Genomic DNA, 26,607 nt, shown 5'->3' on the forward strand with positions numbered 1-26,607 from the left:
AAGCCAGTTCAAAAACCTCTCTGGGATTTGGTGTGAAATTTTAAACTCTAGGTATTTCACTCTGTTTACGAGACAGATATACTCACTCCAAGATTTAACCAATACAGACTTGCCAAACAGGAATGCACTAGGAAACAAATATGTACAAATTAACAGAGATAAAATTTTTAAGTAATTTTTTAAAATTACTGATATTAGTCTAGAATAATGGCTCATGTCTGTAGTTCTGGCATGAGAGGCCAAGACCAACAGTCATCACGAGTTCCATCCTGGACTATACAGTGTATTCTAGAACAGCCTAGGGTACAGAGAGAAACACATTACTACACTCCTGTAATTCCATCAGTCAGAAGGCTATCACAAATTTGAGGCCAGCCGGATCTAGTCAGCCAGGTATACATAGTAAGATCTTGTATCAAACACACACACACATACACACACACAACTTGTATAACTACCTCTTTATTACAGAAAACCAGAGTGGGATGTGCAGAAGTCTACGAAGATTCACTGAATACTTTCAAGGTCTACAAACCAGGTGTGGTGGCCCCAAACTGCAATCTCCAAAACTGAGAGGCTGAGGTAATTGGACGGCTGGAATCCCAAGGTTTGGCTATAGTAGTATGAAACTACACCATACAAAAACAGAGGGGAAAAAAAAGAAGAGGACATGGGTAAAGAAGAGAGTAAAGGAGAGGGGGGAAGGGAGGGAGAAAGGAGGGAGAACAAGTCTCCCTTAAGGATTTGGAACTAAAACTCATTCTCTTAGCAAACAGCCAGGTCACAATTTGAGTATTACACCATAAATGGGCATGTGCCAGTGAAAACTGAGTAACTCAAATTTCCAACTTATTGGTTTGGTTAAGACATGACTCTCCACGAAAGAAAATCTGGAGGCAAAGGAATGATCTTATGAAATCCCGACAAATGAGACTACACAGACATCTACACAGAACACGCTTTGCTTTTCCAATTCAGTTTTCATTCTTTCTTTCTCTTAATCTAAAAGAGGAAAGAAATGCACTGCCAATAAAAGAGCTACAATGAAAAGCCAAGTCTCCTGAGTGCCGTTTATGCAAATTCTTGATTCACTAAACTATAGATCAAGGTCACCTGTCGCATGTACAGCATTTCCTACACAATAACAAACTCGAGGAATCACTTAATTACCTCGCAGGCTGAATAATAAATTACAAAAGACAGTAACCACTTCTGGTTTGTTTTCCACTGAGTTCCCAGCATCAAACAGTCCTGAGTCCTGGGAAGTCCTTATTTAATGTGCTGAATTTCAATATCTCAAGGTATAAGTCACTATTATAAATTTATAAAAATTAAAAAACTTAATGATCCCTTCTGGTGGTGGGGTGTTGGGACTAAAGAGATGGCTCAGGGGTTAAAATTATTGGTTGCTCTTCCAGATGACCTGGGTTCAATTCCCAGAACCCACGTCAGCTCACAACTGTGTATAACTTAACTTCCAGGACCCAACAGTTTCATAGAGATATACACGCAGGCAAAATACCAAAAAACATAAAATAAAATTTAAAAAAAAAATCCTCTGGGGACTAGAGAGGTGGCGTAGAAGTTAGGAGCACTTGCTGCTCTCCCAGAGGATCCTATAGTAGGGGGAGGGGGCCTAACAACTACTTTGTTACTCTAGCTCCAGGGAATCTGATGCAGGTACCTGCACTTACATGTACATACCCATATGCAGGTGCACACACCTACACATAATTAATAATAATAAATCTTTTAAAGATCCCTTCTAAGCCCTGAGCATAAATATACTTTAAAAATATAATAAGTCTATTTATACTTTTAATATTTTATACTTTTAAAAGTCCAGAATTAGCATAAAGTCAAAATTCAATTCACAAATAAGAATCCTAGTAAAAAAAATTAAATATTCTTTTTACTAAAATTACATGCTATAACTAAAATTTCTCTTAGTCATTTCCCTTGCCGAAAAGAGAACATTTACAACATATACTTTTCTTGGTCAAATTATCAAAATATGAGACATATTAGAAGGCACAGTATGAAGAATAACATGCTAAAATTACTTAGACTGTATCATAAGCCTAGTATAAGAGCTTTTGACACCAAAAGCTTGCAAGATTCAGTATTAAGAGAGACATCAGAGAGCCCCATTAGAAATTTATTTTTCTATCATCACACATGGCTATAACCCAAAGGATTCTGATTATTAACCATGTAGAGTAATTACAGCTATCAAACATTTCAGCTTCCATGCATCTATAACATGAGATGATTTCTTCCCAACTATGCTACCACAGAACTTTTTAATTATTTCTTTTATTTTTGAGATTATATTGTAATTACATCACCCCTTCCCTTTCCTCCCTCTAAACCTCCCATTTGCCCTTCCTTAAAAAGAAGTTTGGGAGTGGGAAGACACTGCAGATGTCCCTAACACTACCCTTCAGTTTCACAGCCAAGGACAAAGGGATGATAACATTCTAAGCCAGTGTTGACTGAGCCCCACATTTCTCCAGGATACACTATTAAGCTTTAAAAAATGACAGTTTATCTGTAAATAAAACATAAATCCTAACTAATAGGTACCTACATGTAACTTCCTTGCCAGCCGGAATCTTTCCATAGTAATACTGACAGGACAGAGCTTGTTTCTGACAGTGCGGTAAATCCCTACAAGAGTCCAGGGACAGCAAGGACGCATCTGATTTAGGTCACTGTGCTTTATACAGATGAACTCCTCTAAGTTGCTTTTATGGCACAGCCAATCACTGTCTTCTATGTTGCCTAATCTTCCAAGCTGATAACTACAACTTAGAAAAGGGGTCAGGGCACTAACCAGATCTGGATGGCAACAGACACATTTAGAAACACTCAAAGAAGCCAGGTGTTTCTGCAATCCCTGCACCTGGGAGGCAAGAAGAGACGGAATTTAAGGCCGATGTCTACTACACAGTGAGTTCACAGCTAGCTGGGGAGAGTGCCAAGAAACTTTATCTTTAAAGCAAAGTGTAGGGAAGAGAAAGGGAATGAACCAGAAAAGGAGAGATGAACTGAAAGAAAGCTGCAATCCGTTTAAAGGAAGTCTATCCACAACACTAGAACAAAGGGAGCACATTCTAAGAACCCTGTGTGTGGCTATTTAAGTCTATGTGTGTGCCATACTGTACTTTCCAGTAAGCTGGAGACCAGTAAGCTGGTCACTGAATTTCAGCAAACCCCAAATGTTTTTATTCAGAGAGAACTTGTTCCTGAGGATCACTAAATTTATACCAAATTACCGCCAACTACATTACTAATACATTACTAATAAAACTGACAGTCATATTCCAATCTCTAACAACTGGAAGGGCAGGCAGAAATAAGCAGCACAGCCCCAGGACCAGGACCCTTCCATACTCATTACTGGAGACTTCAAGGCGTCTTTGTTACTAAGAGTTATATCTACTTTTACCATAGTAGAATTAAAACTCAAAAAACTACAGAGTTTATTTAGAAAACAATAAAAAAAATACATGGTAACTTATGTAACACCTTTTTTTGTTTTGGTTTGGTTTTTCTACATAAGGTTTCTCTGTAGCTTTGGAACCTGTACTGGAACTCACTTGGTAGAACAGGCTGACCTCAAACTCACAGAGATCCGCCTGCATCTGGCCTGCATCTGGCTCCCAAGTGCAGGTATAAAGGCGTGTACCACCACCGCCTGGAGCTATGTAACACCTTAGTGAAAATAAGTATATCAAAAACAATTCAAACTTCTATGAGGACAACTTTGTGTTCTTGTTTGATTGAAAAAGTTCTCCCTATGTAGACCAGGCTGGCCTCAAACTTGTAATCCTCCGGCTTCTGTCTCCCAAATGCTGGGATAAAAATGGTACGCCACACAGAGCAAATACTCTTTTCAATTAGCAGTGGGAATTCCTCTTTAATACTAATTCAACTCATTTCTGAGACGTTAGTTGCAATGTGAAACCTGAAACAACTTCAAATGAATATTCCACATACAGTTATCAAAACCCACTTGTATATGTATTCTTTTCTGGTTTGTTGTTCTGGTATGTGTGTCTGTGAGAGGTGGAGAAAGACAAAGTCCCTCATTAAATCAAATCTGCCATTTTCTATAGACTGGATGGTCAGTGAGCCTGGACACAGGCACTAAAGTCATAGGCACACACCAGCTGTTTCTATGTGGGTGCTGAGGACCCACACTCAGGACTTCATTCTTGAATAGCATTCATGCTACCCACTGAACAATCTACCAACCAGTTTTCATTTTTTTGAGACAAGGGATTCTACAGACTAAAATGCTAGAAGTCATATAAATCTTCCTTATTCAACTTTCCAAGTGCCTCTACTCTGGATTTTGTAATTTGAATGGTTACCACGTGTCTTTCTAAATAACATGGTAAGAAAAATAAAGACTCATGTTTGTCAACAAAACCATGCATGTGTGGCTAAGACCAAGTATTAAGAAATATCAGTGTCAGGTTGGTAGACACAAGTTTTCCAAAATCCTTTTTGCCTGAAAGCCCAGATTATTATTGCTTAAAAACAAAACAAATAAAAAGTAGTATCAATTGTCTTACTGAAAAAAAAGGCTGCCTTCGTTATGTCTGAGGAAACATCTACCATGTGCCACACCATCAGCAGCCCACGTGGAAGTAAGTGCTACATGAGGAAACAAGAGAGGTGATATGCAAGCATAAAGGCCCTGCATTCAGTTCTCAGCCCAAGTAAACAAAGTCATTCATTAATTCATATACCATCTATTTAAGAAACCAAGTCCTACCTCTTTGCAGGACTACGTAGACATTCTTAATTTCACAAGAGTTCTTTCAGGTTCCATGAACTCGGTCACTATTCAAATCAAGGACTAGACAATGTCAAAGCCACAGTGTTCCAACACATCAACCGTCCTCAAAGTTAAAGCACATGTAACTTTATCTATCCTAATAATGCTACTTGCTCATACATCTCATGGAGTAATTTTAAGAAAATAAATTATTCAATCACAAAAACTACTCTTCAATACTGTAAATCAAGTAATTTAGTAACAGCTAACAATATTAAAAGTATTACCATAAAAAGCAAAAATGATAGCATGGTAGGGGGTTCGCAAAAATATAATAAACGTGGATATTTGATCTTAATTTGATTTCTACAGATAAGTTAGAAGGAAATGGTTGTAGGAAAACAATCCATGTAAACCACATGAAGACTTGCTTCATTGACTACACACTTCAGTGAGCGCAAGGCCAGACCACATCCTCCACACTGAAATAAGTTCACATGACTTATTTCAGTTTTCATCACCACCAAAATTCAGGCCTCATCAGAAGTCTCCTGCCTAATGGCTTTGATTGGAAACAGGAAATTTTCTTCTTATATTGTATATAGGGTAAGTGAAGACAACTCCTCAAGGCCATTTTTAAAGCTGTATTAAATGCTCATAGTACTTCAAAAACCTTTTTATAACTATATTTTGACGTAAGTACAAATGAGGATAGCACCGTATCTGGCTGATTTTCTTAACAGTAATATAGCTCGGGCCAAGGTAAAGACTTTGCTAATATTCAGGAGGCCTTGGGCTCAATCCTCAGTGCTGCAAATACAACAATAATACTATTTCATACTTAAATGTCAAAGACAAAAACAATATAAATTCAACTTACATTTGCATTGAGAAATGTCAATTTAGTTACAGTGTTTATAGTACTTGTCTAATGGTTGTTTTCTCAGAACTGAAAGAAACCTACAGGCTCAGGAAGTAAACAAAACCTACAGGTCTCATCAAACACTTCAAATAAATAAGAATCACCAGGCCCATCCTCAAGGTTAATCCATACTGCTGAGTTGGCAAAGCTGCCTACAAGTTGAGCATGGGTATAACCTGTGTCCTGTCTCAGTGATTCAGCAGCTATGAGTAATCTGTCACCTACAGCCCTGTAAGAAATCCCAATAAATTCACTGCTTCACTAAGCTAGATTCAGTAAAATAATTTTTTTGGTCTGTCATCAGTGCCCTACCTGAAGTGAACATTTGTTCATATCTCCCCAAGGAAAGTCATACAACAATATTTAATCTACATATTGGGTTACATTTGAATAGAAAATTTTACCTAGGAAATTAAAAGGTAACCTGGTTAAGGACAAACTCCAACTCATTTAAATATAATTTTAAAAAGTTACTAGCCGGGTGGTGGTCATGCACACCTTTAATCCCAGAACTCGGGAGGCAGAGACAGGTGGATCTCTGTGAATTTGAGGCCAGCCTAATCTACAGAATGAGTTCTATGACAGACTCCAACGCTATAAGGAAAACTCTGTCTCCATAAAAAATTTAAAAAACAAAACAAAAAAGTTAAACTAGGGGATACAGACAGTTCAGCAGTTAAGTACACTTGTAGCTCTTCCAGAGGACCCAAGTTCAAACACTAGCATTCACGTAGGGCGGCCTACAACAACCTGTAACTACAGCTCCAAGAGACGATACCCTCTTCTGAGCTTCTTAGACAAGACCCCATACACACACACACTCTCTCTACACTCTCTCTCTCTCTCTCTCACACACACACACACACACACTCTCACTCACTCACACACATACACATTCTCTCACACACACTCACGCACTCTTCTCACACCCACACATTCTCTCACACACATTCACACACAATCTCTCTCACATACACACACACTCACACACACATTCTCTCTCACACACACACACTCACACACATTCTCTCTCTTTCTCACACACACACTCACACACACATTCTCTCTCTTTCTCACACACACACTCACACACACACATTCTCTCTTTCTCACACACACACTCACACACACACTCACACACACATTCTCTTTCTCACACACACTCACACACACACTCACACACACATTCTCTCTCTTTCTCACACACACACTCACACACATTCTCTCTCTTTCTCACACACACACACACTCACACACACATTCTCTCTTTCTCACACACTCACACACACATTCTCTCTCTTTCTCACACACACACTCACACACACATTCTTTCTCACACACACTCACACACACATTCTCTCTCTTTCTCACACACACACTCACACACACATTCTCTCTCTTTCTCACACACACTCACACACACACACACATTCTCTTTCTCACACACACACACATACTCTCACACACATACACACACTCTTTCTCACACACACTCACACAAACACACACACGAAGCTTTAAAATAAAAAGTCCAACTAAATCTGCACAAGAGCAAGCCAATTAGCTTTCCAGCATAGATGGGGGGGCTCATGAGATTCAACTCTGAGGTAAGGAATAAGAGAGGGAGGAAGGCACTTTTCTTCATGGTCAACTACTAGGTTGCCTATGCTCAAGTGGATGGCCCCACAACCACACACACGCAGGCAGCATCAACTGGACTCAATGTTTATAAAGAAGAGGAAGATGAGGAAGAGGAGAACATGAAGGTTAAGGAAGTGTTAGGAAGATCCAGAGGAAGTTAGAGGGGCATTGGTATTAAGATACACTGTATATATGTATGAAATTGTAAATAATAAATTAAACATATTATAAAAATAATGGTCAAAGGAACTACAGAGGTAACTTAATGGCCCACTGGTTAAAAACACTTGCCAAGCAAGCCTAAGGACCAGAGTTCGAATACCAGCAACCACATAACAAGCCAAATAATCAGCGCATCCCTGCGGCCCCAGCACCAAGAAGGGTAAGTGGACAAAGCATGATCACTGAAGTTTGCTAGTTTCCAACCTAGAAGCTGAGGGTGGGGGTAGAGGGTGCATAACACAGCTGTAGGTTCAGGGAATGAAAGAGGACACTCAATGTCACCTTCCTCTGGCCTCCATGTACACACACAGGCACAAACACATGACTACACCCCCATATTAAGATACATATACATACAAAATAGCCACAAGAACAAAAATGTCAAACTATGGATTGGGGAGACAGTTTAGTGAACAAAGTGCTTTCTGCAAAAGCGGGAAGCCCCGAGTTTAAACACCCAGCAGCCATATAAGAGCCAGGCAGGCATGGCAGCTGCCTGTGATTCCAGGAGTGGAGAGGAACTGACCAGGGATCCCTGGACTCAAGCTTGGGAGCCAGACTAGCCACAAAGGCAACTTCAGGTTTAGCAAGAGACTTTGCCTCAATAAAGAAACTGTGGGCCGGGCGGTGGTGGCGCACGCCTTTAATCCCAGCACTCGGGAGGCAGAGGCAGGCGGATCTCTGTGAGTTCGAGACCAGCCTGGTCTACAGAGCTAGTTCCGGGACAGGCTCCAAAGCCACAGAGAAACCCTGTCTCGAAAAACCAAAAAAAAAAAAAAAGAAACTGTGGGACAATCAAGGAAGACATGTGACATCAACTTTGGGTCTCTGTATGAGCACCCAATATACATTTGAACATAGAGCAACAATTTCAGGGCCAACCTGGGCTATATATGCATGCGTGTATGTATGTCGTTTAATACAGTAAACTAAGATAAACTTACTCTGACTTTCCTCTTTTGACACTTTTGTTTTCTTTTTTTTTTTTTTTTTGGTTTTTTGAGACAGGGTTTCTCTGTGGTTTTGGAGTCTGTCCTGGAACTAGCTCTTGTAGACCAGGCTGGTCTCAAACTCACAGAGATCCGCCTGTCTCTGCCTCCCGAGTGCTGGGATTAAAGGCGTGCGCCACCACCGCCCGGCGACACTTTTGTTTTCTTGACTCTATGACTCTCGAATCAAATCCTTTGGAACAGAGATACTTAATCTCAGCATTAATGATATTTTAGTCTTTGCTTTAGCAGGTTATACGACCTAGGTCATCACTTATTTGGACTTTACTTAACAGATGCCAGAAGCGCGCACGCACACACACACGCACACACGCACACACACACGCACACACACACACATTAGGATAAACTAAATTATCTGTCAAATGTCCGTTGGAAGGTAAAAAGATACCTCAAGCCCACCCACAATGAATTTCACTACTTTGGAAATAACCAGGAAGTACCACTATTTTAAAGGTCTACCTGTTTTTTCGTCAAAAATAGTATGAAGATGTATATAATCAAACGTAAAGCAATCTTTCCAAAAAAAAAGACCTAAACACATCTTGAACTTGAAGATTTACTGAATTTACTGAATATACTTGTTTTCCAGAGCACAGAAATATAAGTGCATATAAATGATATTATGTATTCCTATTGTTATTTTAATAAAATACTTTTAAAGACATAAAAGTGGGCTGAAAACTTTTCTATGGGCTTGCAAATGGTACAGCACAAGCCTTCAGGCCTCGGTCTACTCAACTCTCACATATGAAATGGCTGTCAAAACCGGAGTACTCCTACACTAATCCATACAGACCTACCAAACATACCGTAAAGTCATTGGCTCTTGTCTCTGCACTTTGCTTTGATGTGGGCTTGAGACAGTCTTGCTGTGTAGCCTGTACAGAACTCAAACTGCTAAGTATACACTGAATCCTAAGACAGGAGTGCATATATGTAACACTACACTATGGAGGCTGAAGCAGAACCATTGCTAATTCAAAGTCATTACAAAAAGTAACTATTGTGAGGCCTAGAACATCATATACACCAAACTTAAATGACATTCTCTTCTCTACATTTACCTCAGTAAACAAAACACTCTTCTTTAAAAAAAAAACCAAAAAATTTATTTATTAATTATGTATATAGGGTTCTTCCTCCATGTATGCCTTCAGGCCAGAAGAGGGCACCAGATCTCATTACTGATGGTTGTGAGCCACCATGTGGTTGCTGGGAATTGACTGTGGAAGAGCAGTCAGAGCTCTTAACCTCTGAGCCATCTTGCCAGCTCAAGACACTCTTATTTGGTTGGCTGCTTAGGAGAAACATAACTATTGTCCAGTGCTTTCCTATTATTTTAGTCAAATGCCAAAACCAGTGGTTAGGCTGCCTTGAGATCCTTTTACTTCTCCTTTTACTTTCTCTCATCATCATATTCAAGCCTCTACTTTCAGTGGCATGGAAAGTGTAATTTTCTTGTTGGCTTCCAGCTTCCACATACAGTCTCTAGAGTTGCAGGGGCCAGCACCGGCTGTTCCCCCATTTTACATTCACAGCTCTCAGAAAGAACCCAAGTCAAACCTTCTCCAAAACAGACTGTGGTTCACTTTGTTATTTATTTGTGCATATGCATATTCTGCCTAAATGTATGTCTGTGCACCGCATGCATGCATGCCTACATCACATGTAGGCCAGGACATCCTCGAGAACAGAAGTTATAGGGGTTGAGAGCTGCCATGGATGTGTTTGGAAGAGCAGTGAGTGCTGGTAGCACTGAGCCATATCTCCAGCCCCTTGTTGTGTGCTTTCCCAGACTGTGCAACACCTCAGTTGTTCTCAACTTACTTTAGACTTGGAATAAAGTCTGATGTTGAAGAAAATAAATTCTATTCTTTCTTCTTAGAAATAGGACTCTGTTTTATAGTTCCTATGGATTTTCTAAATGAGTAACCTCACCTGCACTCACATCTCCCAAAGACTTTATGAAATTCCTTTCATTATAACATTCTCCCGTTTTATTCTTTATATATCTTTGAAGACAGAGCCTCACTATGTAGCCCAGATTGGCCCCAAGCTGGCAATCTTCCTGACTTGGTCCTGTTTCCTTCCCATTCTTTAACTCTCATAAAACTTGCCATTGTGTAAACATATGAAGAGGAGCAAAAAATCACCTACACCCAAATCCTTGGCCCCATGACCTCCAAATTGCTTTTCATTCCCTCCTCATTTCCTCTGAGTAGGAATTCTGTTGCTATCATTAGGGCCCCACACAGGCTAGGGAGGACTAGCCCTGAGCTACAGCCCTGCCTCCTTTTTACTGCCTGTGTCTCAGTGTGTCTCGGTTACTGTCTCGGTAAGCTGCCCAGAGTAGCCTTCAACTCCCTCAGGATTCCAAATGGGGATTTGTTTGTGATGTTCCTGCCTCAGCCTCAAAAATACCTGGGGTTACAGGTCTATGCCACCAAGCCTAGCCAGGAGGTATTGATTTTAGCTACAAAAAATATGTATTCTTAGAGAATATGGAAAAATACTGGGACTATGTTTGGGATTTCTGCACTTTGGATAATGTTAAATAAAACATCTAACCAAGTATTTGCTAAAATTATAACAAATGTGTTTGTTAATTTGAATTGAGTTGTTAAAATAAATGTCCAAATGAAGCGTCAAAGAGTAGCTTTGAATACAGGCAACAAACATTTGCCGTAATTGGTACAGACCTGCCAGTTAACCTGCACAGCAGTTTGGCAATGCTTTAATCTGAATTCTTATATTATTACTATTTCATAACTGGTATTTCCTATCTCAGTAAGAAAACAGAAATTCTGTGAGGTTACTAAGCAGGCTTCTCTTGGTTTCTCTACAAGAACCTTGTTTAAACTTCGGAAAGTACAGAGTTCGTTGTGGAATCCCAGGAATGGTGACCAAACACTACAAGCCAACAGGAAAGGGGCTCAGGGAATAGCTGCCGCTAACTTTCTCATCTCTATGCATTTCTTTCTCAGGCACGCCAGAAATCACAATTTGCACTGGCTCCAGTCTCCTTTGTTTTCTTGGCAGAGTCTCTACTCTGGATCCTTCTAAATAAGGTTAAGATGGTAGATTTTAATGAAACAGACCAGTCAAATAACTGTTGTAGTAGAATTCACAACCCCAGCAGGGTATTCACACCTGCTATCCAACACTTGAAACTGCAGCAGGCAGAAGGATACAAAGGTGTGTTGGTTGCCAGGAGCCATCTGCTGGCAGCAACAATGTCTGAAATTGTGAATGTGCCTCCTCAATTGTGCTCTGAATTTTGTATTATTTTGAAAAGGTTTGTAAGAACTTGTGATCATTTTTCAAATTTTCTATTTCTCAATAAAACAGCTAGACAAAATAAAAGGTTGAATGAGGATTAATTTTATTCTGAAGTAATCCCAAATTCTTAGCAAAAGGGAGATCAAGTCTCCCAAATACAAAAACAATCCCAAGGAAAACTATATCCTGCATGTATGACGTGTGAAAATACCCACGATAGCGCCCCCCGACAACTGGAGCAGGAGGAGCACGATCCTTCCTAGAGGCCCCACTGAGGAGCACACTGTGAGGCTAGGGCAACTGATTCACAAAGTGTCTGCAAACCCCAATCACAAAATCAAAAGCAGACAGACAAAAGGTGCCTACTGTATAGTAAGTCTAAAGATGGAGCAGAACAGCACAGTTTCAGCACTTCCAGCACAATGCAACAGCTGTCATCTAATCTGAGCCTGGAAATGCTTCTTGTACATGAAAGACCCATACTCTCCATAAAGCAAAACCACACAAGTAAAATACACAGTTCCCCAAAACTTAGAAACATCTAAAACTGGTGAAAACTGATTTCTATTTTCCTGGTGTTTAATACTTATCACCTACTTAAATAAAGCCTGACCTCTAGTTAAATCAAAATGCTCAAGTGGGTCCAGCACTAGGAGGGCTGAAGCAGATGTACAGTGCTGCCAGTAATGCCTGAGAAATGAAGCAGTAACATTTACCTCAAAACATAAAGAAAAAATTCAAAAACCTCAAAGTATATGGGCACTTGCTATAATCCCAACACTCAGGGAGGTTATGCATAAATTCAAGGCCAGCCTAGGCTACAAAAATTCAAGGCCAGCCTAGGCTACAAAAATTCAAGGCCAGCCTAGGCTACAAAACAAGTCACCATCTCAAAACAACAACAAAAAGAAACCTTTAGTGGACTTTGTCTGAGGGATTATATAATATCTGAACAACACTAAGGCTTATTATATTCAAACACAAACATAAAAATAATGAAAAGAAAAATAACTTCAAGAGATGGAAAAATGTTTTCCCCCCAAATGTTAACTTTAAAAACTTGGTTAAATGGAAATCATTTCCACCGGCTGAATTCTAACTCCCGTCTTAGCAGAGACAGATGCTAACAGCACATGGTCTGTGTAAAACACAGGCCCACACCATTCAGATTCATGCAGCGCTCAAGGTAAATGGTGCCATTGGCAGCAAAACCAGAAACACAGTGTGTCCCCTACAACTGTGTCAATGTAATTTCAGCAAATGCCAATTAACCTGGATTAATTATTTGTTTGTTGAGTTATTTTTCAGGATGTTGGAGATCTAATTGCAGGCCCTTGAGCACCTGAGGCAAGTGTTCTTCCACTGAGCTCCATATATCCCTAGTCCTTGAACTTCAAAATATTATCAATATCTTACTCATAATTTAAATAACTTAAAATATTTAAACACTTAAAAAAATTTATGAATCTTAAGTATATTGTGAATAACTTAAAAATATTTATAAGTATTTTCACGAAGGGAAAATCTAGGTTTAAGAAACTGTAAACACCAGCTCAGCATGCTGGCACACCTGTAATTACAGCATTCAGGAGCCAGAAAAAAACATCTAAAGTTTAAGGTCAGTCAAACCATCTCAAAAAGAAAGGGTTTTAGTTGTACATCACTGTCCTAGCTTGCTTTGTACTGTGATAAAGACCATGACCAAAAACAACTTAGGGAAAGCAGGGTCTACTTTAGCTTAGAGTCTATTGAGAGAGACCCAGGCAGGACCCTGAAGCAGAGACCATGGAGGAAGCCACTCACTGATTTGCTGTCCACGGCTTGCTTACTTACTTTTTTATTCAACCCTGGACCACCCACCCAGGAGGCACAGTGAGCTGACCCCAACCACCGAAATCATTAATCAAGAAAATGCTTCACAGACATGTCTACAGGCCAATCTGATGGAGGGATTTTCTCAATTGATGCTCCTTTTCCTCAGATGACTGTAGCTTATGTCAAGTTGACAAAGAATAAGCAGTACAATCACCAAACAGTTATTTCCTTATACCTAATCCATTGCATTTTAAATAACACCCCTAACCTGTCCTTTACAGGTCACTGACTCAAATTCCTACATAGAATGTAAACAAGATTAGAACACCAATAACTACAAACTCAAATTTTCAAAGACTAAATGAATTCAGTACACAATAGGTAGACAGTATACAGCTCATTGATACTAGTTATGAATTCAGTACACAATTAGGAGGTATACTGCTCACTGATATTAGTTATGTTTTTGAGATATACTATTATAAACTACAGTATTGGTGAAGTACCTTCACAACATGAAAATTAGGTAATTATTATGTTAGAGGCTATTAACACCACTCATGAAGTCACGTCAACCCATGACATAAAGAAATATACAAAACCATCTGGGGATCATCCAGTATGACAGAGACTAAGAACGCAGGATAGAGATTTTGTTCAAGAATAACATGGTATATATAAAAAGTCTGAGGCTAGCCTGGGCTACATAGAGAGATGCCCAGTCTCAGGAAGAGGAGGTTGGGGGAGAAGGTGAGAGGGAGAAGGAGTTAGAAACTAGTGCAGTGGTGCATATATGAAGGCAAGAAAATTGTGTTAAGTGTAAGGCCAGCCTAGACTCAAAATTTTTTTTATTTTTATTTTTTGGTTTTTCGAGACAGGGTTTCTCTGTGGTTTTGGAACCTGTCCTGGAACTAGCTCTTGTAAGACCAGGCTGGTCTCGAACTCACAGAGATCCGCCTGCCTCTGCCTCCCAAGTGCTGGGATTAAAGGCGTGCGCCACCACCGCCCGACTTATTTTTTATTTATTATTATGTATACAGTATTCTGCCTGCATGTCTGCCTGCAGGCCAGAAGAGGGCACCAGATCTCATTACAGATGGTTGTGAGCCACCATATGGTTGCCGGAAATTGAACTCAGGACCTCTGGGAAAGCAGCCAGTGCTCTTAACCATTGAGCCACCTCTCCAGCCTCCCCCCCCGCCCTTTTTTAAAAGATTTATTTATTTATTATGTATCCAACATTCTGTCTCCATGTATGCATGCAGGCCAGAAGAAGGAGCCAGACCTCACTACAGATGGTTGTGAGCCACCATGTGGTTGCTGGGAATTGAACTCAGGACCTCTGGAAGAGCAGCCAGTGCTCTTAACCACTGAGCCATCTCTCCAGTCTCAAAAATTTTTTTTAAATAAATGTTTAAACATAAAAATTATTTTTAGGCGGGCGGTGGTGGTGCACGTCTTTAATCCCAGCACTCGGGAGGCAAGGGCAGGCAGATCTCTGTAAGTTCAAGACCAGCCTGGTCTACAAGAGCTAATTCCAGGACAGGCTCCAAAGCTACAGAGAAACCCTGTCTCAACAAAACAAAACAAAAAATATAAAAAGATGAATAGTAGTGGTGCATGTCTTTAATCCCAGCACTGGAGAGGCAGACAGATCTCTGTGAGTTCAAGGCCAGCCTCGTCTACAGAGAAAGTTCCAGGACAGAAAAGTTCCAGACAGTACTCCACAGTGATGTACTCTACTTCCTCTTTAGCTCCCCAGTGTACTTACACAGACAGACATTCTTAATTTTTCCCAGAGAGGTCTCTGTAATCAGTTAGCTCTAGCTACCTGTCTATCAGTACAAAGGATTACCCTCACTCTTCAGCAGCTGTCAGATGGCAGGAGGCGAACATCCCATAATTACTCTACCTGTGCCACATAAGTATATTTTTGTTTTGTTTTTAAGATAGTGCATTCCAAAGATGTAGCCCAAAGTCACAGCAACTGGCTTGCTTCGGTTTCCCAGATGGCAGGATTGCAAGAAGCAACTTTCAGAATGGCAAGTTTCTCAGTCTGCTACACAGTAACTAGCGCAGAGCCAAGTTTACACTGCACAGATTTACTAGCCCATGCCGCCGGACCTGCTGTTTTAAAGGTCGATGACATATATTAGTGATCTGGTGCTCATGTTTTCTAGGAACCACAAATGTGCTTGCTTTCTCCCAAAGTTTAATATATATTATCTAGTACAGGATTTCTCAAGAGCCTAATATATTGTTATGCATTGTGAATTTCCTAAAAGTATGTATGACATTTCCCAAACTTATTTGGCTACAGTTCTTTGACAAAATGTCCTACAGACGTCACAACCTGAGAAGTAAATTACTAGTAAATGGTATGGGATGGATCCAAAAATTCCTAACAATTATTTAAGCAAGCTATAAGCTATGACCTTTGAAAGACATGTAGTCAAAGTGAGTTAATTTTGGGGACAAGTTCTTTAGCTGTCTTCTGTATTCCTTTGAGATTTCAATGTAAGCTGTTTCTATCTCTCCCAGAAAAAAAAAATAGAAACAAGTTTTGGAGGGTGATTTATGAACCCTCTGATGCCATACCAGGCCCCCCCCCCTTTTTTTTTTTTTTTGTTTTTCGAGACAGGGTTTCTCTGTGATTTTGGAGCCTGTCCTGGAACTAGCTCTTGTAGACCAGGCTGGTCTCGAACTCACAGAGATCCGCCTGCCTCTGCCTCCCGAGTGATGAGATTAAAGACGTGCGCCACCACCGCCCGGCCCCCTTTATTTTTAAATCAATTTTAAATACAGTGCTCTATTATGAAGTACCATTAATCATACAAAAGTCTCTTTTTCATATTTTAAATAAATTACATTCTCACAAAACAAAAAGTTAGTTTTCTCAATTCATTTCATAGAATATAAAAGTCAGAACTTTTTTTAAAAATTGGCTATACTGGGCTGGAGAGATGGCTCAGCAGTTAAGAGTACTGCCTGCTCTTCCAAAGGTCCTGAGTTCAATTCCCCGCAACCACATGGTGGCTCACAACCATCTGTAATGAGGTCTGGTGCCCTCTTCTGGCCTGCAGGCACATACACTGACAGAATATTGTATACATAATAAATAAATAAATATTTTTTAAAAATGGGGAAGAAAATGTTTTAAAAAAAATGAAAAAAAATTGGTTATACTACCTGCACTAACCTTGGACTTCTGAATTAATGCAAACCCCCTACCTTAGCCTCCCAAGTAGCTAAACACAACATAAGCAGGTGTAAGAACCCAACTGCTAGGAGTTTTTAGAAAACAATGAATTTCACATTTGATAGGAGTCCCTGCTAGAAAAACGAGCTCTGCTTCCAATCTAAATGGGACAATGTGAACACTAAGGAGAAAAGAAACCCAGTTTTAAACGTACATCAAGGCAGCAAAGTGTGGTAATAGAAGCACTATGGAGGCAGGGGCAAGGTCAAGGGAGCTCAAGGCCTGCCTGTTCTCCAGATGGACATAGCAAGATCCGAGAGAGAGAGAGAGAGAGAGAGAGAGAGAGAGAGAGAGAGAGAGAGAGAGAGAGAGAGAGAGAGAGAGAGAGACTTCTAGAGTGACTATAAAACACAGACCACAAGGATGGTGAGAACTGGTGAAACCCAACCTACCTGAGCCCACTAACACCTTAGTACATCTGCCGGAAGGTGTCCATAGGAACTCATACCCTCCTGTCTATAGACACTAGTCTTCCCCTCACTTCCGTTCTCCAGTCTACTGTACCAACACTTAACACTGCTAAAGTTTTAAAAGATATTTCCCAAATCAAAATAATACTACCTTCATGGCAAAGTGTAAAATTATTCCCCATTTTTGCTTCTACTAGACGTGGCAGCACATGCTTTTAATCAGGAGGCAGAGGACTTGTGTGAATTCAGGACAACCTGGTCTACACCCAAACAGGGCTCCAGATAGGACCAACTATAGGTCCTATCCTTCCTAGAAGACTTTTGCCAAAAACATCTGCAACTATCAGGAGGACTTGAGAGAAAGAGATCTACATGAACCTGATTTATTTTCTTGTTGAGTACATTAATTTTTAAAGCAAGAGATGCTGTATACTTTTATTTATTCCCAAAATTAAGAATTCCAGTAAGTTAAGGTACTGGCATACACTTGTAACAGAAGCACTCTGAAGGCAAGAGGTGGAAGGGGACAAAATTTCAAGGCCAACCTAAGCTGAAAAGTATCAAGCAATCCTGGGCTATACAGTAAGACTTGTTCCAAAAGAATTTTCTTAAATAAATATTATTATGTATGGCAAATCATGTATATAAAAGTACAAACCACATGCACACCAAGTTATTAATTATGTTATAGAAAGCTGTAAAGGAAGAATTTCTATCACCCTTCCCTTTACTCATTCTTGCTTTGGAAACCATTCCACGCTCCTTCCAAATCAAATGTGCATATCACAAGTGTGATTCTACCTTTTCTGTTTTGTTTCACACTTTATAGTTTTTAATTGAACTATACATTTTTCCGTGACTCTACTTACAAAGATACATCCTAAGTTCCTCATCAAATATGATATACAATCAACAGCTTCTCAAACTGGGCAGTCTTGAAGAACAATCTTGGAATCCACAGGCAGAGGAAGATCTCCACAGAGACGTGGACAGAATGGGAAGCAAAGGTATTAATTCACATTACACACTCTGCACAAGAAAGAATAGGGTATTTAAAACACTAAGGCATTTTGTCAAAATGTACTATAACTTATAAACTTATACTGTAGGGGTAAAAAAAAAGGTGCTACATTAAATGCATTAACATTCAAACAGTATCGGCTCCTGATAAAATGCAAATCTATATCATAAGCACATCATTTCCTAATCCACTCTTGCTATGGCAATCACAGGCCAACCTAGCACTTCTCTAGTCATCCAGCCTCCAGCACTGCTGAGGCCTGTCTCACAGTCTCACAATGCCAATCCCAGACCTCCTTGGTGAGTTAGCACCATCAAAAACACGACTCTAAACTTTTCCAGATCATTAAATCTCAATAAAATATGTGATACTCTCTGGTATTCAAAGATACATATTTTATTGTTGGTAAAAATTATAATAATTTTCGTATTGATACATGCTACTTCAAAACTGAAAACTACCGAACGCCACAAGAATGGTAACTGCAGGAGGGTAAAATAGTGTGTCTATTCTTACCCCAACTGCATGGAGCGCTGACCTCTACGTGTTCTTGTCCTTTCATTCTCTCTCTCTCTCTCTCTCTCTCTCTCTCTCTCTCTCTCTCTCTCTCTCTCTCTCTCTCTCTCTCTAACACACACATAAAAAGAATGTTTAAACTGGGCAGTGGTGGCGCACGCCTTTAATCCCAGCACTTGGGAGGCAGAGGCAGGCGGATCTCTGTGAGTTCAAGGCCAGTATGGTCTACAAGAGCTAGTTCCGGGACAGGCACCAAAACCACAGAGAAACCCTGTCTCGAAAAAAAAAAAAAAGAAAAGAATGTTTAAACTATGTAGATCTATAACTAAACCATAGCATTAACCTTGTAAACAACTCATATGCAACTTTACATAAATGGCACTTTGAGTAGCTGTGAATCCTATCCTCTTTGAGATCTCATCTGTGGTAAGACAGAGAAAGAAAGAAGAGAGAAAGAGGAAGAAAAACAACCCATTACAGGATGTTGACAAGCAACTACCAAAGTTTAAATATATATTGGCTAGCACACCACATGTCACTAAAATGTTATACTAGGTTGCTCCAATGCCAGGGTACTTTGGTTTTCCATTTCTTTTTTTTTTTTTTTTGGTTTTTTGAGACAAGGTTTCTCTGTCGTTTTGGAACCTGTCCTGGAACTAGCTCTTGTAGACCAGGCTGGTCTCGAACTCACAGAGATCCTGGTTTTCCATTTCAACCTACTCAACTAGTATGAGTTTAGTATAAGACCATGCTAATTCTCATATCCTCTCCACAATCAAAAGAAACTCTGTATTGGCTCCTCTCTTAAAGCAGCCATCACCTGGTCTCAGACTCAGATACAACGGCCCTCCAATCCAAGCCTAGTTTCACTTGGACAGATGACAGGTGCCCCCTTTACAGTTACAAACCCATGAACTAGTCTCCAATTACCAAGAATAAGCCAGAAAGGTTAGCAGAGTTCTGGTAATATGCCTAGGATACCATTACCATATACCTAAAAGATGTCGGTGGCAACCCAGTTCCCCAAATGAGGCTGTTTACAGACTCATAAAAGCTCGGTTACTTGAGTCTTACTCCTTTAGCAGAATCCCTATTTTTCAAGAACTATTTCTAACAGAACTATGAAATGTTTTAACTGCCATTCACAAATGGAATATAAAGGTTATCACTATGTTCTCCCAATATGCCAAACTAGACTCACTGAAGGCAGGACTCTCTACCTTGCTTGTCTATTTTCCCAGTACCCAGTATCCATGAGACACTCAACAGCTACGAAGCTGGGAGAGGGAAACATGCCTATAATCTCAGCAGTTGAGACCGAGACCGAAAGTTACGGCACTTTGAGGCCAGTTCTGGCTATATGATCAGCCTCAAAAGTACAGGGAGCCTTTCCTAAAAAAAAAGCCAGTCAAGTGGATGGTGGTGCACACCTTTAATCCCAGCAGTTGGGCAGCAGAGGCAGATGGATCTCAGTAAGTTTGAGGCCAGCCTGGTCTACAAAGTGAGTTCCAGGAGAGCTAGAGCTATACCCAGAGTTGTAACAGCTGAGTCAAAAACAAACAATTAAAAACAACAGCAAAAAGTCTAAAAACGACAGAAATCACAGAAGCAACCTTTCATGGGACGTTCCCAAAATTCTCAAAAGAAAGCTTATCTGCTAAAACTAGAGAAACAGCATTATTGTTACAGCTTACACTAGAAAACATGACAACTACTTACTCTACACTGAAAAGTAAGACTTACAAACTCTAAGTGATACCTACAGTAGAAACATTTTCACTAAAGAGAAACAAAAGTTGCAGCCAGACTTGGTGGCACAGGCCTAGCTCCTGGGAGCTTTCCCTCACCCAGTTCAATCTCTCAAACAAGAGATAAAGCGAGGTAAGAATTTTCCCTCCAATACTATGATCAGTGAAAATCCTAATCCTAGAAGAAACCTAGATACTAAATTATGAAAGGGATTGGCCCCACCTTCACAGTAATATAAATAGCCATCAACCTAATGGCAGCTCAAATTCTGCATAATCATAAACTTAAGGAGGTACATAAGCTATGAATTTTAGTCTATTTTTTCTTTTTTCTTTTTTTTGTTTTTGTTTGTTTTTTGTGTTGTTGTTATTGTTTTTGGCTTTTCAAGACAGGGTTTCTCTTTGTAACAGCCCTAGCTATCCTGGAACTAGCTCTTGTAGACCAGGCCGGCCTTGAACTCACAGAAGCCTGCCTGTCTCTGCCTCCCACGTGTTGGGATTAAAGGTGTGTACCACCAAGCCCGGCTTGATTTAGGCCGAACAGTCTGCTGTGAGCTGAACGTTAGAACTGAGAGTGAGGCCGGGCGATGGTGGCGCACGCCATTAATCCCAGCACTCGGGAGGCAGAGGCAGGCGGATCTCTGTGAGTTCGAGACCAGCCTGGTCTACAGAGCTAGTTCCGGGACAGGCTCCAAAACGACAGAGAAACCCTGTCTCGAAAAACCAAAAAAATAAAAAAAAAAAAGGACTGAGAGTGAGGCTTGGTAGGTAAGTAAGCATAGCACTAGTGTGGCCGAGACAGAAGGATGGGAGCAAACTTGAGGCCTGCCTGAGGGAAAATGTGAGACCCTGTTTCAAAAAAAGAAAAAAAAGGGAAGAAAATGTTATAATTGACAACCGCCAGAGTATTTCATTTTTATGACTTTTACTTATCAAAGTAAAGTGAGCAGGGGATGCTCTAACTTTCCAAGTGTGCAACTTTTTAAAAATCAGAGAGCCTTCCACTATGTCAACCCATCTCCACTGCTTCTTCTGGACTGGAAGCTTGCAGAAACTTCTTTCTATGATTAATTTCTGTAAATGTATTATTGCCGTTTTATTCTACCAAAGACTTAGGGAGTATGACACTCTCCTATCAAGCCACTAATGCCAGAAGTGAGTTCATTGCCATCTGCTGTCCCCTGTCCTGTCCTCCCTTGTAGACACACCCACACTTCCTTGAATGAAGCTTCTATCAGGAAAAAGCTGGTTCCACTCTGGACTCTACAGAACAGTCTCTTAGGATGCTACTGCACAGAATGAATGAACCACAATGGCCTTATATTACGGATGTACTACCCCTGCTTACAGAGTTTCTGAAAAAGGGTACTGTTTACTGTTCAGCTGAAAACGTGCAAATAAGGTTAAGAACAAGCAACAGTGTATTTGACAGGTCCCCTTGGAGAAGGTGCCGTCTAACTTTCTTTAAAAGACCATAAAAAGATCCTCAAGAGTTGCCAGGACGCCATCACTGTGACCCATCATACCCATAAACACTGCCTGACGAACTCGCTGCCTTAAAACGCAAGCTCCCTTTTATATTTAAAGAACTTATATTTGAATATGGTGAAGTAAAGAATGACTACTGCCTGTGGCCTCCACAACACGTAACGTGGGAAAGGGGAACCTTAAGAAAATTCTAATTGGGAAAAAAAAATTAAGTGAAAAGTTGTTTTCCTTGCTGTGAAAAGACTGGAAAAAATCTATCCCTGCAACTTCCCTTTTGCTGGTCAGAGTAAAAACTGCAAGTAGGAAAATTAATACCACCCCATCCTTTGAGTCATAGCCTACGAAAGAAGACAGTCTGTCGTGGGGGGCACAGATGCTCCCCTGTCTCTTGAGAAAGGGCCACTTGTCCCCGTCTAAATAAGAACCTCACTTCTGCAAGCCCACCCCTGCCGAAGCTGCTGGCTCGTGTCACTGGGACAGCGGGGTCTGCTGGGCTGGTGAGGCGGTCCTCTCTCTTGCTATGGGGCCCTGGGGAGGACCTGGCACATGGTCCTTCTCCCGGGCCTGCGACCCAACACTCCACCGAGCGCTGGCACCGACGGTCCGGCCGGAGGCTGCCGCGCTGCGGGCGCAGGAAGAGCAGCCGCCGGGGCCGGAGGACGGCGGCGTCCACGCGGCAGGAGAAGACGGCGCCGCGAGGCTGCGAGCAGACCGGCGGGCACGCGCGTCCTCGGGAGAGCTGTCCACCGGAGGGCTCCGGGCCGGCCGCCCCCCGCGACCCCCCGAGCCACACAAAGGCCGGCGGCGGCGCGCGGAGGCCGCCGCCAGCCCCCGTCAGCCCCCGCCGCGCCGCCGCCTTTGTCTGCGGGCCTCGGCCTCCCCGCTCCTTACCCGCGTGAGTAGCGGTCTCATCTGCTCGCCGGCCCCGTCCGCCTCCATGGTCCCGCCCCAGGGACCCTGGGAGGGCCGCGGCCAAGACGGGCACGCGGCAGGCGAGCCTGTGCGGAGCGCTGGCAGCCGACAGCGGCGCCGGCGCCGGGAACGGGCTGCGGGCGCGGGGCAGTCTCCGGCGGCGAGGCAACGGCGTGCCGCGAGGACTGAGGCGGCCGGAGGACGCGGCGCAGAGGAGGCAGCCGCGCCGGGCCGGGGGCGGGGCGGAGGCGGGGATGGGGGCGGGGATGGAGGCCGGGGGCGGGGCGCGCCCAGGCACGCCCCCCCCGGAGCACGCCCCCCCTGCCGGTTTGGCTCTACGGCCGGCGTCGAGCGACCCGCCTCCCGTGACTCGGCTGCCCGGAGAGGGGGCGGAGGGAGGAGGGAACAGACATTCGTGCCAGCCAATCAGCGACTCTGGAGGTTCGGCTCGCCCCCGCCTCCCCCCCCCCCGTCAGTTTCCCGGAGGCTCCGCCCCTCTTTGTAAAGGCTTCATTGACCGGGGCTGAGAGAGTGGAACTCAGTTTTTTGGATCGGAAGTTCTACAGACTTTGAAAGTGGAGTGGGGTCACCAGCCCGGCGGGCTCCGCACCACGTGTTTTACAAGCAGGAGGAAAACAGGACGACACCCGATTCATTCTCCGCCTCTTCAAGTTTCTCTCCTAGACGTAACTCTCGATCATGTGCCCGTAAATGAGGGGATACACTTGCCCACTTGCCCTGTGTGCTCCCTCCGCTGGCCTAGTACCAAGGCCCTTCCCACTATTGGGTCCACCCTAAAAGGCACGTGTCAAATATTCAGGTGATGAAGTTCGCCACCTCACAAGATCATTGAAATTTTAAATCCATTTCTGTCCCTCTGTCCCAAAGTGCTTGGCGCGTGGTGTGCTTCTTATCACTATTGCTAACGAGATTTTCAGGATGTTAATAAGAACAATAAAAGGTTGACTTGAGAACAGCTGAATCAGACAGGGGAAGGAAATACTTACCCGGCAGGTCAGGAGCACACCTCTTGCCCGTACTTAGCAGGATGTTAGTAAAGCCCATTGTCAGTAATACATAGAAAGTGTACTAGATGGCTGTTCCTGCTTTGAGTCCTAGACCCCTTTTTGTTCTAAATTTCCCAGAGAGGTATGGGTAGGCTGGCAGTTGGCTGTGACTAATTGTCCAAGAGCAGATGTGTTTCCGTTAATAGCTACCATTTGAAGAGACCTGCAATTACAGACGGTGACATTTCACAAATATGTTTCGTCTCTAATCCTCTCAATACTACAGAGTATGCCTGCTGTGTGGTTTGACTGTGTCCCCCAGAAAACTAGATTGGAAACCTAATCCCCAGTGCAATGGTGTTGAGAGATGGGGTGCTTAGGACGTGAGGTTTCACAGGGTCGTGAGCAGATTAATGTTTGTAGCCCGAGGGTCTGGCACTGTGAATGCAACTCTTGCTCTCGCGCACATGCCGTTAGCCCTTCTGCTTTCAGATTCGGGTTGACACAGGAAGAAGGCTCTCTCACCAAACGCAGCCCTCCCACCTTAAGCTCCACCATCTCGAGAACTGTGAGAAATACCGCTTTTCTATATAAATGACTCAGATTGCTTTGTTCTGTGTAACCACACCAAATAGAGCAGGTTAGTGCTGTGCCCCCATTTTACAGATGAGGAAGCAGAGACTAGAACAAATCACTAGGAGTTCTAGTGAGTAAAAGAGCTCTTCTGAACCATTCTAAGGCCTCATTAAGAATGATTCAAAAGAATCTCAATAAAGTAATATAGAGAAATGAAAAAATAAAGAAAAGGAATAATTGATTAATTGATTGATGACTTTTTTTTTCCTGTACGAGGAGTTTAAACTAGGGCCTCACTCCTGCTAGACAAGCATTCTACCACTGAGCAACATCCCCCAATCTATGAATGCACTTTATACTGAAGAAGGGTAGAAAGCCTGCTAGAAAAAGCGCTTGCCCAGCAAGCATGAGAACCAATTCACATCCCTACAATGATGGCCAGGCAGATGCCACAGTTAGCTGTCATCGTAGTACTTGGGAGTCAGAGACCAGTGATCCGCCAACCAAGCTAGCTAGCTAGACCAGCCCACTGCACGGTCTGGGTCCAGCTGGGAAACCCAGTCTCAACCAATAAAAGTAGGAAGTGATGGAGGAGAACACCAACCCATCTGCTTGCACATACATATGCACATGTGTCTCCACATACGAGACAGACATGCAAGCATACACACCCAACAAACATACAAACGTGCACACCAAAAAGTAAAAATGTGTTCTCAACCCTCTTAGAGCAAAGTGTATAATATCAAAGCTGGAGAGGACAAGTCAGTGGAGAGAAAAGACCCCAAGAGAAGCACAAGAATATAAACCCACTCTTTCTCACTCTAAGGAATCTTATAATGCTTTTCCAGTGGCTGAGTGTATGTGGGCTTTGATCATATTGAGAGGGCCTTGTGTTCTTGGTGTCCTCCATGACCTCTGGTTCTTGCAGTCTTTCCCAGCTCTGACAGGAAGGATTCGATGGAGACATGCCATTTAGGGCTGAGTGTTCCAAGGTCTCTCGTTTTCTGCATATTGTCTGGCCATGAGTCTCTGTATTTGCTCCCATCTGTGGCAGGAGGAAATTTCTCTGGTGACTGAGCAGGGGGCTTATCTTTGAGTGTAGCAGAATGTCACTAGGAGTCTTTTTATGTCTTCCTCTTCTCCTTTTCTTTTTCTTTAAGAACAATAGTATTTGGTTTTCCCATAGGTCCCTGGGCAGTGCAGTCTCTGGTTCTTGGTCACCCAAGCAGTGTTGGGTATAGGTTCCATCTTGCAGAGTGTGCATTAAATCAAATCACTCATTGGCTAGTTACTCACGCAAACTTTGTGCCACCATTGCCCTAGCATATCTTGTAGGCAGGACACCATTGCAGATCAGATGGTTTGTGGCTGGCTCAGTATTTAAGTTTCTCTTTTGCTAATATGAAGAATACCTTCCTGCACAAAAGATCCTGAAACATAGAGGTGAAAGCTCTATGTGGGCGCCAGCTCAACTTCTTCACATTCAATGAGTTGTGTTGGTATTGTCTTCAGTAATGGGGCCTTGCCATCGTTTGTGGACAACAACCTATAACCTTAGCAACAGCCTGCATTGTTTAGAGATTCCGACGGAGATTCTTTGGCCAACAACTCAGATGTACCCCAGTCTTGGTACTGGCAGCCTCTTTGGTAACAAGAAATGGCCAGTTGGCACTCTGTCTCCCCCATTATGGCAATTCCATAGCTGAACAAATGTCTCTGTGGTAAGATGAAGTGTTCTTTGGGTATATGCCCAAGAGTGGTATAGCTGGGTCTTGAGGTAGATCAATTCCTATCTTCCTGAGGAAATGCCACACTTATTTCCATAGTGACTGTACAAATTTGCCCTCCCACAAGCAATGGATGAATGTTCCACTTACTCCACATCCTGGCCAGCATGAGCTGTCACTTCTTTAGTTAGTCTTAGCCATTCTGAAAGGCATAAGATAAAATCTCAAAGTAGTTTTGATTTGCATTTCCCTAATAGCT

General features: G+C 42.2%; 1 protein-coding gene across 4 annotated transcripts in view; it reads right to left on the bottom strand.

Moving 5' to 3' along the window:
* Nucleotides 1-23,233, bottom strand: part of Slc4a7 (solute carrier family 4 member 7) — a 92,112-nt gene extending 68,879 nt beyond the window's left edge. For all 4 annotated transcript variants that reach the window (XM_057769698.1, XM_057769697.1, XM_057769700.1 and 1 more), the window contains exon 1: nt 23,015-23,233. In XM_057769698.1, the coding sequence (XP_057625681.1) occupies nt 23,015-23,062 (48 nt within the window). In that variant the 5' untranslated portion in view covers nt 23,063-23,233. The remainder of the gene's footprint in view (nt 1-23,014) is intronic.
* Between the last annotated feature and the right edge of the window lie 3,374 nt (nt 23,234-26,607).

This window comes from Chionomys nivalis, chromosome 5 (genome assembly GCF_950005125.1).
Source record: "Chionomys nivalis chromosome 5, mChiNiv1.1, whole genome shotgun sequence".
Taxonomy (NCBI): domain Eukaryota; kingdom Metazoa; phylum Chordata; class Mammalia; order Rodentia; family Cricetidae; genus Chionomys; species Chionomys nivalis.